Below are 12,860 nucleotides of genomic sequence, written 5' to 3'. Positions count from 1 at the left end.
AAACCAAAATACATTTTAGTTGACCATTTGAGTAGGTAAAATAAACATCACAATCAAGGGTTGAAGAATTGATAATGACTGTCGTAGTAAATAGGAAGAGCTCTTATTTATGGGTTCATATGTGTTAGCCATGAAGCCATATTTGTTACACAGATTTTCCCTACAACACCCTGTACAGTGTGTTCTGTTTTCATTCCCATGATGGATCAGAGGAAACTGATGTGTAAGCTAAGCTATGTAGATTTCTCTGCACTGCTGTAAAATATATAATCAGCTTCTAAATTACTTGATTCACTTACTTTAACTTCTGTGACCATGTATGTCAATGACTTTATGTGGTCATTAAGACCAGAAAATAAATGGAAAAAGTCAGGAGACAAAAAAAAAGAGATGAAAATGGCTGCTATTCATATCAGGGGACCAGGAGGGTAGGGAGGCCTGGAAGATGTCACCGGAGGCCATGCCATTCTCCTAAGCAAAACCTTCCATCCCAGAACTATTTGTCATTCAAAGCAGACGTGTGTGGAATGTGTATTCTGCGTCAGAGACTCTCTTGGTGCCGAAAATCCAATGAAACAGACCAGTGCATTCAAAGCAGAGGCTAGGTTATGGGTACAGACTGTTAACAGATTGCCCAAATGCAGTATTTTCAAGTACAGTTCTAAGCAATGCTATAAAGAAGATATGACAAGGGTGTGAGAGCCCATCTCAGGGGCTGTGTCCTTCTTCACATGGTTGTGAACAGATTCCCTGAGCAGGTGCCTCAAGTTGGAAATCGATGTGAAAATAGAAGTTAGTCTGGTGATAACGGAGGGTGGAAGAATTTTTGGCAGAGGGAACAACTCAAGAAAAAGGACCAGAGGCAGGACAGAATAAAGAATGGTCAGAATAAAGAACTGAAAGGGCCCCTTGGACAGAGATTATGCCAAGAATGACCAGAAGTCCATCTGGAGTTGTGCACAGGGACAAGGTCTGTTTGGCATTTCTGGGAAGCATGTTGGGAAGTTTGAGTTTGATTCCTGGTAGCCATTGGAGGGCTTCAGGGAAGCGAGTGACATGGCCATGTTTTCTCATTTTAAGCTATACAGGCTATTGGGAGGAATCTTCATTCAGGTTTATCATATACCTGGCACCGTGTCAATTGCTAAAGACACAAGAGTGAGAATAATCCCTTCCTCATGAATGTCACAGGCCATGTACTAATTCTGGAAGCTTTTGTCCCATGGTATGATCTGTGCTGGCATAGCAAGGTACACTAAGTGTGGCAGTGCCAAGTTACTCTTAGGGATCAACCAGGATTCCTTTCGTTACCTAGAGGCCTGCAAGACAACGCTCAAGACCATTTATTCTGTGCTGGGGTCTGTGTAGTGGGTGTGGATGACACAAAAGTGTGAAGATAACAGCTCCCCAGTTGGCAAGGCCTAGCAGATGTCTCTCCAACCACCTCGACACAGTCTCACCCCCTTTTGCATGGACACTCAACCACCCCACTAAGAATTCTATAATTTATCGAGGCATTGTTTTTTGCCCTTGTGAGATGGTTTTTGCAATCAATGTAAGCTTGGAAGTTAATGTTGCTGATCATGTCTTGGTGAGTGGGCCTTTAATAATTTGCACACAGGAGTACAATTAAACCCATGCCGTTTCTGGACACCTTAATTGTGTGCTACCCATTGCCCCGGAATCTGGCTAAGACATGTAGCATGCCTTCTGGGAAATGGCTTGAAAAATATGCTAAAAATTAATGAAAGTGATGGGAGTGAGAGCTGAAAGTGCTATGGCAATAAATACAGTTACTGTGATGACCTTAAAGGCTAGTCTGTCTTTGCAGTTTCTTTGGAGCATAGGAAATGTATTTGTTTTAGCTACTTTTATAATTTTTGGATAGAGGAATTAAGGATACTTTTATTAATATTATAGAGATATGCTTTTAATTATTATATGATTGTTTATAGGGTTGTAGAGCCTGCAGTTATAGGGGGATTTAATATTTGAAACTTTGTCTTGGATCTTTATGTTGTTTCCCTTGTGACATATTTTTCCCATTAAATGATGGGTAAATTGTAGAAATAGAAATGGGATAGGAATATATTACTGATTAGCAGGTAATCACATGTGCCTTGGCCTTGGAGTCCTGGCTGTCGCTCCATGGCTACTACTGAAGAATGAACAATGGCTTGCTTTGAAGAATATGAATATAGTATTTTGCAGAGTTATCTTTAGGGGTGCCTGCTTAGCCATGAAGTACAAACAGAATGACCAAATGTCTGTACATGCCCCTTTAGACACGAAGTGATGATAGAACGATTAAATGTTTGTGCAGGAGCTTGTAATGTGGCTGGGTAAAAACAAACAAACAAACAAAAAAACTTCTGGAGCTGTTACAAGAAGGCACCAAGTGACTGTGTTCATGTCTCTTTTCTCCAACTCCACACCCTCTTCTCAAGCTCCGAACTCAGCTGGAGCTGGCCTCTGGCAATTCTGGCCATGGATTCCACTGTATTTTGTTCATTCAAGCAAAAGGATATCCGTTGAGTAAAACCATGAATGAGTTGCTGCTGGGAGATAAAACAGGGGACTTGTCCATTGATGAGGGGAGGTGAGATTCAGTTCAGTTCAAATCAAGTAATCTGTGAGCACCCGCAGTGTTTTGGACAGCTCCAAAGCACAGAACAGCAAAGACCCTGGCTTAACGAACTTGAGAAGATGACCCTCCAGTGGCAGGAAGCTAAACCAGCAAAGCAAACAGGAAGCTAACCAGCTCCAATATATAAAAAGAAAATACTGTAAGAGTTCCTGCTACAGCCACTGAATTGCATTGCTCTTTTTTAAATTATTTCTTTTGTCATTAAAAAAGAGATTCCTTGGCAACAGCTGCCCTGAACTCAGTGGCATCACAGTTTGAACACACCTAATGAGATAAAATTCAGTGAATACTTATTGAGGGGCTGTTTTGTACAAAACATCACATTATTAACTATGTGGTTCCATCTCTTGTTGCATTTTCTAAGCCAGTAATCATTAATAAAAGTGTGCTTGTTCAGTTCTTTTTCTTCTCATTCTAACCTTTTGTCTTTTAGAGGAAAAATTGTATTAATGTTTAAATGTCTTCTGTTTGAGTCTATCATTAGGTTAAAATATGCACATAGTTTGAATGTGGCAGTAACTTCTGATTGAATGAAGCTCCCTGTTTCCTGCACTTCTTTCTTTTTTCCTCAACGAACAGGAGCTTGAAGACATGTCTTCCGTTGTTCATTTCTTGCCCACATTTAATTCATATCAGGAATGAGAAAGAATGCAATTTCACTTCCCAACATGAACAAGAGACCTGTTAGGTCTCAGTATTCAAAATTAGTTGTGTAACAGCCAATCATCTGTTCTGTCTCCTTGTTTCTGGCTCAAGGCAGTGCATCTCATTTGGTGCATTAGAACATAATGACGTGGACCATGGCTCTGGAAAGAATGTTTCTCTACCCGTTGCCTGCAATCTAATCTACTTTATATCTGTCATACCATTCAGAAGCCACAGAGATGAAACCACGTCCCTATGGGACTGAAAAGGTCAGTTGAAAGCAGCAGCCGGCTGGCTTCACGAAGTTTCAGCAGCCGATTCCGTCTGTTGATATTTGGGGAGACGGCCCAGAGGGAAGGGGTCATTTTAAAATAGAATGGCCTCTCTAGGCTTCAACTCCACCTCATCACTAAACACTGAATGGTGTCTCTTGCCAAAAGCAACCAAGTGTGGCTTCTTCACTTTAAAGCCATCTACAGTGACACAGCATCCTTCCGGGAAGGTCACTGTGTGGACAGTTCTCCATGCAGCCCAAACGTGCTTCTTCACCTGTCTGTCACTGCGGTGTGGCATGCTGCCTGTAAATGCATGATGACCCCCATATCTATGTTGCTGGGGGTGGAGGTGGGGGGTGATAGCTGGAGGCTGGCGTTTCATGGTAAATGCTAGCCCAGACCGCCAACATAACCTTGGGAAAACACAGGGAGCTGCTGTAGTCAAGTCGTGCTGACTCGTCCACAGTCAGGAGACCCGGAGTCACAGTGAAAGGAAGACTGTGATAAGCAGACAGCTAGAAGTCAGAGTCCAACATGGAACCCAAGTGGTTTCACTGCAATCAGAAGGAGAAAAGACCAAAGCAAGAGGGCTGGGATGAGCCAGCAGCAGCTGTCCAAAGAGCCAGGGACTGATTTCCGGAACTGAGCTTTTCTCAGAGGTTTACAGCTGAGAATCCTGGTTAGCTGGTGCTGATGTGAAAGCATTCGATGTCCAGGGGTCACAGGAAGCCATGAGGGCACCAGCATCAGAATGAAAGAAATCCAGGCTGACAAGAAACCTCCAGCTTGAATGCTTTCTCCAGTTGAAAAATCAAATGTTGATCTATGTAACACAGGGAAAGGAGACTTCTAACTCAACTTTCTTGATACTGTCAGGTGAAATTTACAAGCACAACTTAAGAGAATTTGTCAGTATAACAAGATAAGTATATTTGTAAGTTTGGCGTTTTAAGTCTGAGGAAAATATTATATAAGGGTAAAATAGTTGACCCATCATGATACCTAGATTCCTACAGAAGACGTCACTAGATAGTTACACCTTCTTTGGGACACTGTGGAAATTTGTATAATAGTTATATCCAGAACATGGCTTATACAGGTGTTTTTTTTTAACTAGATAATAAAGAAGGTCATCTGACCTGGCTTCCAGGTTATGTAGAATTACTTTTCAGTACTCAGCCTATGTCAGTTCACATAATTTATCTAAAACTATACAAGGAGGAAAAAGTGTGTGTGTGTGTGTGTGTGTTTCTAACTAATATAAATGTAAATAAATACAAATATATAATCACATATAATAAAAACATAAATAAAATATATGTAAATAAATATGTATAAATGTGTGTATATCCACACAGTGCATGCTAAGTTTCTTTCCATGTTTATCATATCTTCGTTGGCTTCCACTTTTGCTCTCTCCACAGAAACCTAACACTATCCTGGAGCCTGACTACAAGCCCGTGGTCATAAAGAACGTTTCCACCTTGCCCGTGAATGTGTTGCTCTCTACAGGCGGGCCCTTCTTTCTGTGTGAGAATGATAAGTCCCTGCTGCCCGCCACCCCTGAGGTAACTGGCAGGGGCTGTCCCTAAGCCCCTAAGGGGTCATAGAAGGGAAGCATCATAACATTCTGCCTAACTGTGGTCCAGAGAAATCTAAAGGAGCCAGGAAGCCATGAGGAATGACTGCAGAAAATTATAAAAATGAGTCCTACATAGAGACCGGTAACACTGTTAGGAATGGTGTGAGCATCTCCAGCTCATTATAATCCTTTCACTCCTGTGCATTACAAGCAAGCCATAGAAAGTAGTAATTGCCTACTGGTGATGGTCATTTTTCTTTATTTTTTTTCCTCCATTAAATCCAACTAAGTGGTCATACCAAGTGACATGAGAAATACCCCAAACCAGCAAGCCCAGCTCCAACCACTGAGAAATCTGAAACAGGCTGAAGCAGGAGAGTGTGGGCTCAGCCCGGCCGCCAGTCAGCTGCGGGGTGTAGCATTGTCCCAATAGCCCTGCAAGATTGTCCTATAGGACATCTTGGGAATGTGTGGGTCTTAGTAATACTGAAGGGGAAGACCACAAGGGAAAACCAGCCCATGAGTCCTTTCCTTCAGCTACCTGCTCCAAGGAGGCAGCTCCTAAAGAAGCAGTACAGAGGAGGAAAAGAGGCTGGACAGCAACCACAAGATGTCTGAACAGAGAACCTGTGACTGCAGGTTTGCCATGAGCCACATGCAGAGAGCTGGACCTATGGGAGAGAGAGAAGACAGAGCACTCAATGAGAGGGTCTTCCGGGCAGTGGCCAGCTGGAGGATGGGATCCATACTGCCACCCCCACCACCTGTCCCCACCTCTGCCACCATTTTCTCGATGGACTAAATCCCATGTAAGTCTGATCTGAGAGAGGTGAGCAGGAAATAGCTGAGATCCTTCAACAACGAGAAAGAAAAAGAGGCAGTGATCATGAGCAAGAGGTGGATGGGAGAATACTGCTAGGAAGAATCCCCAAAGCTCAGGCACATGGTTCTGTAGAATTACAAAGGACTTAGAGGTGATGTGGCCTGTGTTTGAAAAGAACTCAAGGGTGAGAACAAGTGTGCACGGAGAAGCTGGAGAGTGAATTCAGAGCAAGGAAGCAGAGAAGACGCTCAGGTATGAATCAGTCTAGTGGTAGACTAGTCCCAGTGCGGTGGCATAGCAGCTCAAGTCCTTGCCTTGAACACAACGGGATCCCATGTGGGCGTCAGTTCTAATCCCCACAGCCCCACTTCCCGTCTGTCTCCCAGTTTGTGGCCTGGGAAAGCAGTTGAGGAAAGCCCAGTGCCTTGGGACCCTACACCTTCATGGTAAACCTGGAAAAAGTTCCTGGCTCCTGGCTTTGGATCGACACAGTACCAGCCGTTGTGGTCACTTGGGGTATGAATGATCGGATGGAAGATCTTCCTCTGACTCTCCTCCTCTCTGTATATCTGACTTCCCGATACAAAGAAAGAGAGGAAAATCTTCTATTATTTATTTGGATTACAGAAAAAGGTGCTGACAAGTCCAGCATTATCAGTTCACTGATCACCTCTCTTTTATATCTAGGTGTCAATAACTTCATGTCTGAAATTGAAACTGAGCACTGTTTAGCCATCTCTTTCTGGGATAAAAAGAGAATAGTAGTAATTAACACACAGGACACTGCCCTGAAGCATCACAGGTTTTGAATGAATTTCTGATTTTTTTCTTTGTGCCTTCTACACATAATATAAGTGTCTATAGATGTGTGTGACTTAAAATAAAGCCAATTTTCAAAGACAATTTAAGTACGAAGCACTGCAGTAAAAAGGCTGAAGATGTCATGGTCTACAAAAATGAGTTCTAAACTGTGGCCATCCTCATATGCCAATGGTAGGGTCCATGGACTGGTGGCTGGCATGGTTGTGAGATGAAACCAGGCCAGTTGACGAGCCCTTTACTCACTGATTGCTGACTCAAGGGATTTCCTTAAAGGACAAAACTCTTCTATTTTATCATCAAGGCACAACTCGATACCTAGTTGACATCTGATGGAGAGGTCAAGGGCACCACAGATTCATTCCCAAGCTCATCCTTGCTCACTCGGGGCCACTTGGTACAAAACCAAGCAGTGGGAACCGAGGCAGTACCTAAAATTTTAAAAACTCAACTCCAAGCCACTCCTTCTGTGAAAAGTATGACCTTTCATAGACATCAAGGAACAGGTGGGGATTTGAATCAGAGAAAAGAATGAAGAAAAAAAGAAAAACTAGCAAACTCTGAACAGCTCTTGTGTGCCATTTCAAGTTGGATAAAAAGCAGCAGAAACAGTGCTTAGGAGTTAGAATTGTAAGCATGAGAAAAAATATTACCTAAATCTGTTCCATCCTAGGTCTCTGTGCAGAGGCCCCTCTTGTCCCAGTGCTTCAGAAAACGCTTTTAAAACATTTTTTAATCCAACAGCTTTTCCCACTAGCCTAGAAGGAGCATTTGACAATCAAACTTTTCAGTTATGAATATCTTATAATACTTATTCATTGTAGACTTTCTTTTTTACAGTTTCTCAAAACTTATAACCTAGAAACTATTGTAATTTTAAAAAAACTCTTTAAATAATTTTTCTCCAGATATCCCTTGCTTTCATTTTCAACTGTGTGTGTGTGTGTGTGTAAAAATCTATACTTATGTACTTGCTGTTTAGGAATGTATGTATGCGTGAGTATCTCATGGTGCTATTTATGTATGTATCTGTATAAATACTTAAATATACATGAAAGACTTTGGTTGTCCAGTTTTATGTGTAAGGTTGGAAAGGCATATAGTATGAGTGTCAGTGAATCCCCATTGTCTTATTTGTAGCCCTTTAAATTGGATGTTGGAGAAGAAAAGAGCCTGCTGGTCAAGTTTGACCCTTCCTACAGAAATGATCTGAACAACTGGGTGGCAGAAGAAGTGCTGGCCATTAAGTACATGGAGCACCCACAGGTAGACAGCCTGAACCTGCGTGGGGAAGTTCACTACCCCAACCTCTGCTTTGAGCAAATGGAGGTGGATTTTGGTTGCATCCTGAACGACACTGAGGTCATCCGCTACATCAGAATCACCAACTGCAGCCCCCTGGTGGTGAAGTTCCGCTGGTTCTTCCTGATGGACGACGAGGAGAACCAAATAAGGTACCACAGACAGAGACATGCCAGAGACCTCTGCCCTTCTCTTCTCTTCTCTTCTCTTCTCTTCTCTTCTCTTCTCTTCTCTTCTCTGTCTCTCTCTCTCCCTCTCTGTCTCTGTCTCTGTCTCTCTCTCCCTCTCCCTCTCAGACTTTTCCCTGGGCTTCCTGGATTCCACATTCTGATCTTTCAGAGATATTTTCCGTTTTGTCCACTAATCACTGCAGAATCAGCCAAAAGCCCCAATCACCACCAAACTGGCAAATGACATCCATAAGCTTGGTATAATTGAACCCAGTAGTGAGATAATTAGAAAAGTATTGCGGAGTTTTATTTTAATGACTGTTTTTGTTACAGTAAGAACACAACAGGAGCTCTGCCTCTTGCATGTCTCAGTGTATACTTGCATGGTCCTGACTTAGGCACAGCATCCTACAACACATCTCTAGAACTCTCTCATCCATCTGGGTCAACCTTCTGATGCCCACTTTCCTCTCCCCTCAGCCCCTGCACCCACATTCCACTCTTTGATTATATCGCTTTGTCTGGTTCAGATACCTGATACAGGTAGAATCCTGCAAGTGACTAGCCTACTCCTCTGAGCATTAAGGTCTCAAGGTGGACCCACATTGTGCCATACTAACAAAATGCCTTCTTTGCAAAGGTGGAATAACATGCTAGCCCTCTGTATGTGTGTATGAGTAATGTGTACCACATTTCTTTATTACTGTCCATTGATGGGAATTTATTTTCTACATTTTGGTTATTATGTTGTGGCTGTTGTTGCAGTGAAATGGGAGTGAGTGCTAATGTCTCTGAGAGATTTTGATTTCAATATTTTATAAGTGATATTGCAGGATGGGTTCAGCAGTCCTGTTTTTTAGCTGTTTCCAGATTCTGCTTATTGTTTCCCTTAGTGGCTTTGTCGTTTTGCTTTCTCAGTAACAGTGTGCAAGTATTTCAGTGTCTCTAAATCCTCCTGAACCCCTTTGGTCTTTTCCTACTTTTCAAAATAGCCATCCTCACGGGTATAGGCATTATCTCCTGTGGTTTGGGTTTGCATAGCCCTGATAATCAGTGACACTGAGATGTGTCTATGTGTGTGTGGCTACATGGGGGCAATGTCTGTTCCAACTCCGTAGCTCACTTTTCAAGTTGGACTATCAACTTTTGCTTGTTTGATATGGGGCTACAGAATTTCCTTATATATTTTAGAGATTACATCCATATCAGATATGCAGTTTACCTTTTTACTGTTTGCTCTGCTGCTCAGCTTTCTAGTTTCATGTGCTCCCATTTACTCGTTCCTGTTTCTGTTGCCCTTGGGGTTTTCTGCATGAGCATTTCAGTCTCAAATCACACACTAAGCAAGACCTGATCTCCATGTCTCCTGTTTGTCATGTTTCAGTGGGTTTCAGTTATGGTTCTATGTAGAGAGATATAGGCACATTGAGTTGTAAAATGTGGGGATTGTTAACATTGCTAGCTTGGAGTAACGGATTTTTGTATATTTCCTTCCTGGGTGTTTTGACAGCTCAGCTTTTAGCACACGTGAATGTTGGGGGACTGTTACTAGCTGAGGAAGCCCCGTGTTGTTTCTAGTGGGCGTCAGTGCTTCCTGAACAGAATTCTTATCTCATATATGACAGCCACCCTTCTCTTGTCTGTACTTGTTACCATGGTAACAACAGCTTACCCAGGATGTCTTTCGAAGGCATCTAATGATGGCCCAGCATAGCATCGAAGCTGGCAGCCCATACTGGGCCTGAGAATTGGAGCTTTTTCATTAAGGGCCATGGATCATTTGGGTTTGGATGAAATTCTGTCGATGGTGAGCATTTAAAATAATTACAGAAACGTCAGTCAGCCCAGTTTCATGTGCTTCAAATACTAGATTTTGTGAAGTGAACTTGACATTATGCAGCTAAATGCCTTATTCCTTCTGGAAGCAAGGACATGTCTTTTTTTTTTTTTTTTTTTGAGAGGCTATTTCCATAATGAAAGTAATATTTTTGAAAAGATACTGAGCCTGTCTTGAAGACAATGCACCTAGTTTGTCATTGTAGCTTTTTCCCCCCACTTTATTCACTGTCTTCTCTTGCTATTGAGTGTCTACCTGTAATTCATTTGTCCGTTCATCTGGTCAGAATCATTCAGGAAACATTGATAAGTGACTCTGGCTGACCAGATATTGTATGAAACACCAAGGATATGAAAAAGGACAAAGCCCCTGTCCTGAGGCCAGTGGGAGAAGCAGATGTGAACGCCACAGCATGCATGAGATGACACTGGGCCCTGAGGAGCAGGGGCTTGGGTGACTGTACCCAGCAGAGGAATCAGAAAAGGTTTCACTGAGGAATCGCGGCTGAGCATCACAGATGGAGAGGTAGGGGAGCCTCAGACGTCACAAGATCAGCCTGTAAACATTAGGTGGGATTGGTAGATTCACTGTTGCAAGTCATAGAAAACATACTATAAGCAAAAATTAAAATGGATAGAAACTCATTCATACCTACAACTCAAAAATGTCCAGACACATTCTGGCTGTAAGCCTGGGTTAAATCTAAGACTTAAACGACTATCAGGAGGTGGAATTCTTCTTCTCAGCTTTGCTCTGTTGGGGGCCCCATTCTCTCAGGTCATTTTTCCCCGTCTGGTAGTCACCAAATGCTTGCTAACAGTCCTTGAACTATGTCCTTCCCAACTCAGATCCACTGGAAAAAAGGCCTGTGTCCTTTGTCCCAGAACTCCCTCATCAGAGTTCTGGGACATCTGCTATGTCCCCATCAAACTGGGGACACACTGTTGGGGAGAGCCACACACTACTTCTCATTGAATTGACCACAGGCCTCACAGCAAGAGCTCCAAAGGATGCTCTCGGAACTACCCGTACAGTAAGGAATGAAAAATAGGTGAGCCTCTGAACAGAAACTGACCCATGAGAGAACAGAGGCTGGAGAGCAGTGACACCCTCTGCCCCCAGAGTGTCGGCAGCAGGTGCATCCACATGACCTGGACTTGAGCTTTCCTGGGTGGGATACATTTTAGGACATGAGCCAAGAGCTGTGCGGTGGCTGCAGGATGTGCAAAGCCCTGGTGTCCTCTCAGTAGTGTTCAGCACGAGTGACCAACACATTCCTGAAACACATTCCTTTGTGGCATAATAAGACACCATATTCTCTTGATCTTCCTATTAATTGTTTATTTGATTTTGTCTGGTTTAGAGAGAAGGGATAGGAGGAAGGGGGTGGGAAAATCTTACCTTCCATCCATTAGTTCACTCCCCAAGTGGCTGCATGAGCTGAAACTGGGCAAGGCGAAAACCAAGAACACAGAATTCAATCTGGATCTTCACTGTGGATGGCAGAGGCCCAAGCTCTTGAGCCATCTTCTGTTGCCTTCCAGGATGCATTAGCAGGAAGCTGGGTCAGAACCAGTGTTACAGGGACTCAAACCAGCACTCTGCCAGGGAGTGCTGACGTCTCCAGCAGCAGCTTAACTGGCTGTACTGCAGCACCCACCCCTGTTTTTTCCTTTTCTCCCTTTAACAGCCACTCCTAGTAGGACTTGTTGGCTCTATCCAAAACCCTCTTCCCTTCCCAGTCACCAACTAACTTCCATGGCTTTACTCAGCCTCAGCAAATGTAGATCTAAATCTAGACCCAGAGCCCCAGCCCAAGCCAAGACCAGGACCAAGACCTCTCCATTGAGTTTCAAGTCCATTGCATTACTAAACTCCTCTTAGGAGGTGTTCCCCAGGTGGTTTTTACCCCAATATACCCCACATAATCTGTGGGTCTCCCCTCCCTCACTGTTTCCTCCACTCCAGAGCACCTGGGAGGCCTCAGATTCCTTCATGTCACAGGCTCCACACAACCTATCAATGTATCACCAAGTTCAACATATTGGGACTTCTAAAACTCTCATTTTCATCCCCATTTCCATTGTGTTTACTCTGGTTGAGGCCACCATCACCAGTTGGCTGAGCACTCTACTCCCCCACATGGCACCAAGTCTGTTCTACCCTCAGGAGCTAAGGCACAGGCATGCCCCTGCCCTGGCATAAGGCTTCAGTGACTACTCAACAACTTAAGTTGGTCACCCACTTCTTCACACTCTACCCTCCTCTTCACCATCTGTTTACACAGTGTGGTACCCCCATCTCATCCAGTGTTGATCTCATCCTGTCATCCATACTCCCTGCTCAGACCTCAGCTTTTTGTGTTCTTTGTGCCCTCTTAAGGGCACTGGTGGTGCCACCTCCTTGGTGGTGTGCGCCACACGGGCTCATGGCTCAGTATCCATCTTTCATTCCTCTATCAGCTCTGGTGTCTCCCCCCATGTCTTGTGTGGTCCTTAGCACAAACTATATCCTCAAAGGACATTTTCTTAGTCAATCAACAAACTGACACAAAGGGATTCATAGTCAAGGGGAGATCATTTCATAACTGCTCGAAGATTCTCTTTCCTGCAGCTTCCATGACACCTGTTGAATGGGAAGGTTCAAGGCATTAATGTCACCCAGAATAGACAAAAAAAGAAAAAAACCGCAGAGAGAGTCATCTTCCCTGCAGACATACTCTCTGTGTGCAGGCCATCAGAAAAACATGAGCTGCTATTA

The 12,860-nt window shown here is 43.5% G+C and overlaps 1 protein-coding gene across 2 annotated transcripts in view; it reads left to right on the top strand.

The window, feature by feature from the left end:
* Positions 1-12,860, top strand: part of HYDIN (HYDIN axonemal central pair apparatus protein) — a 312,592-nt gene that overhangs the window by 176,549 nt on the left and 123,183 nt on the right. Inside the window, exons 22-23 of one of the 2 annotated variants that reach the window (XM_058674096.1) lie at positions 4,992-5,135; positions 7,932-8,245. In XM_058674096.1, the coding sequence (XP_058530079.1) occupies positions 4,992-5,135; positions 7,932-8,245 (458 nt within the window). Of the gene's footprint in view, positions 1-3,403; positions 3,515-4,991; positions 5,136-7,931; positions 8,246-12,860 lie in introns of those variants that run through there. The other variant, XM_058674095.1, reaches the window with a different exon arrangement.

The sequence above is a fragment of the Ochotona princeps genome, chromosome 16, assembly GCF_030435755.1.
Source record: "Ochotona princeps isolate mOchPri1 chromosome 16, mOchPri1.hap1, whole genome shotgun sequence".
NCBI lineage: Eukaryota > Metazoa > Chordata > Mammalia > Lagomorpha > Ochotonidae > Ochotona > Ochotona princeps.
This window is presented reverse-complemented; position numbering and strand designations above follow the sequence as displayed.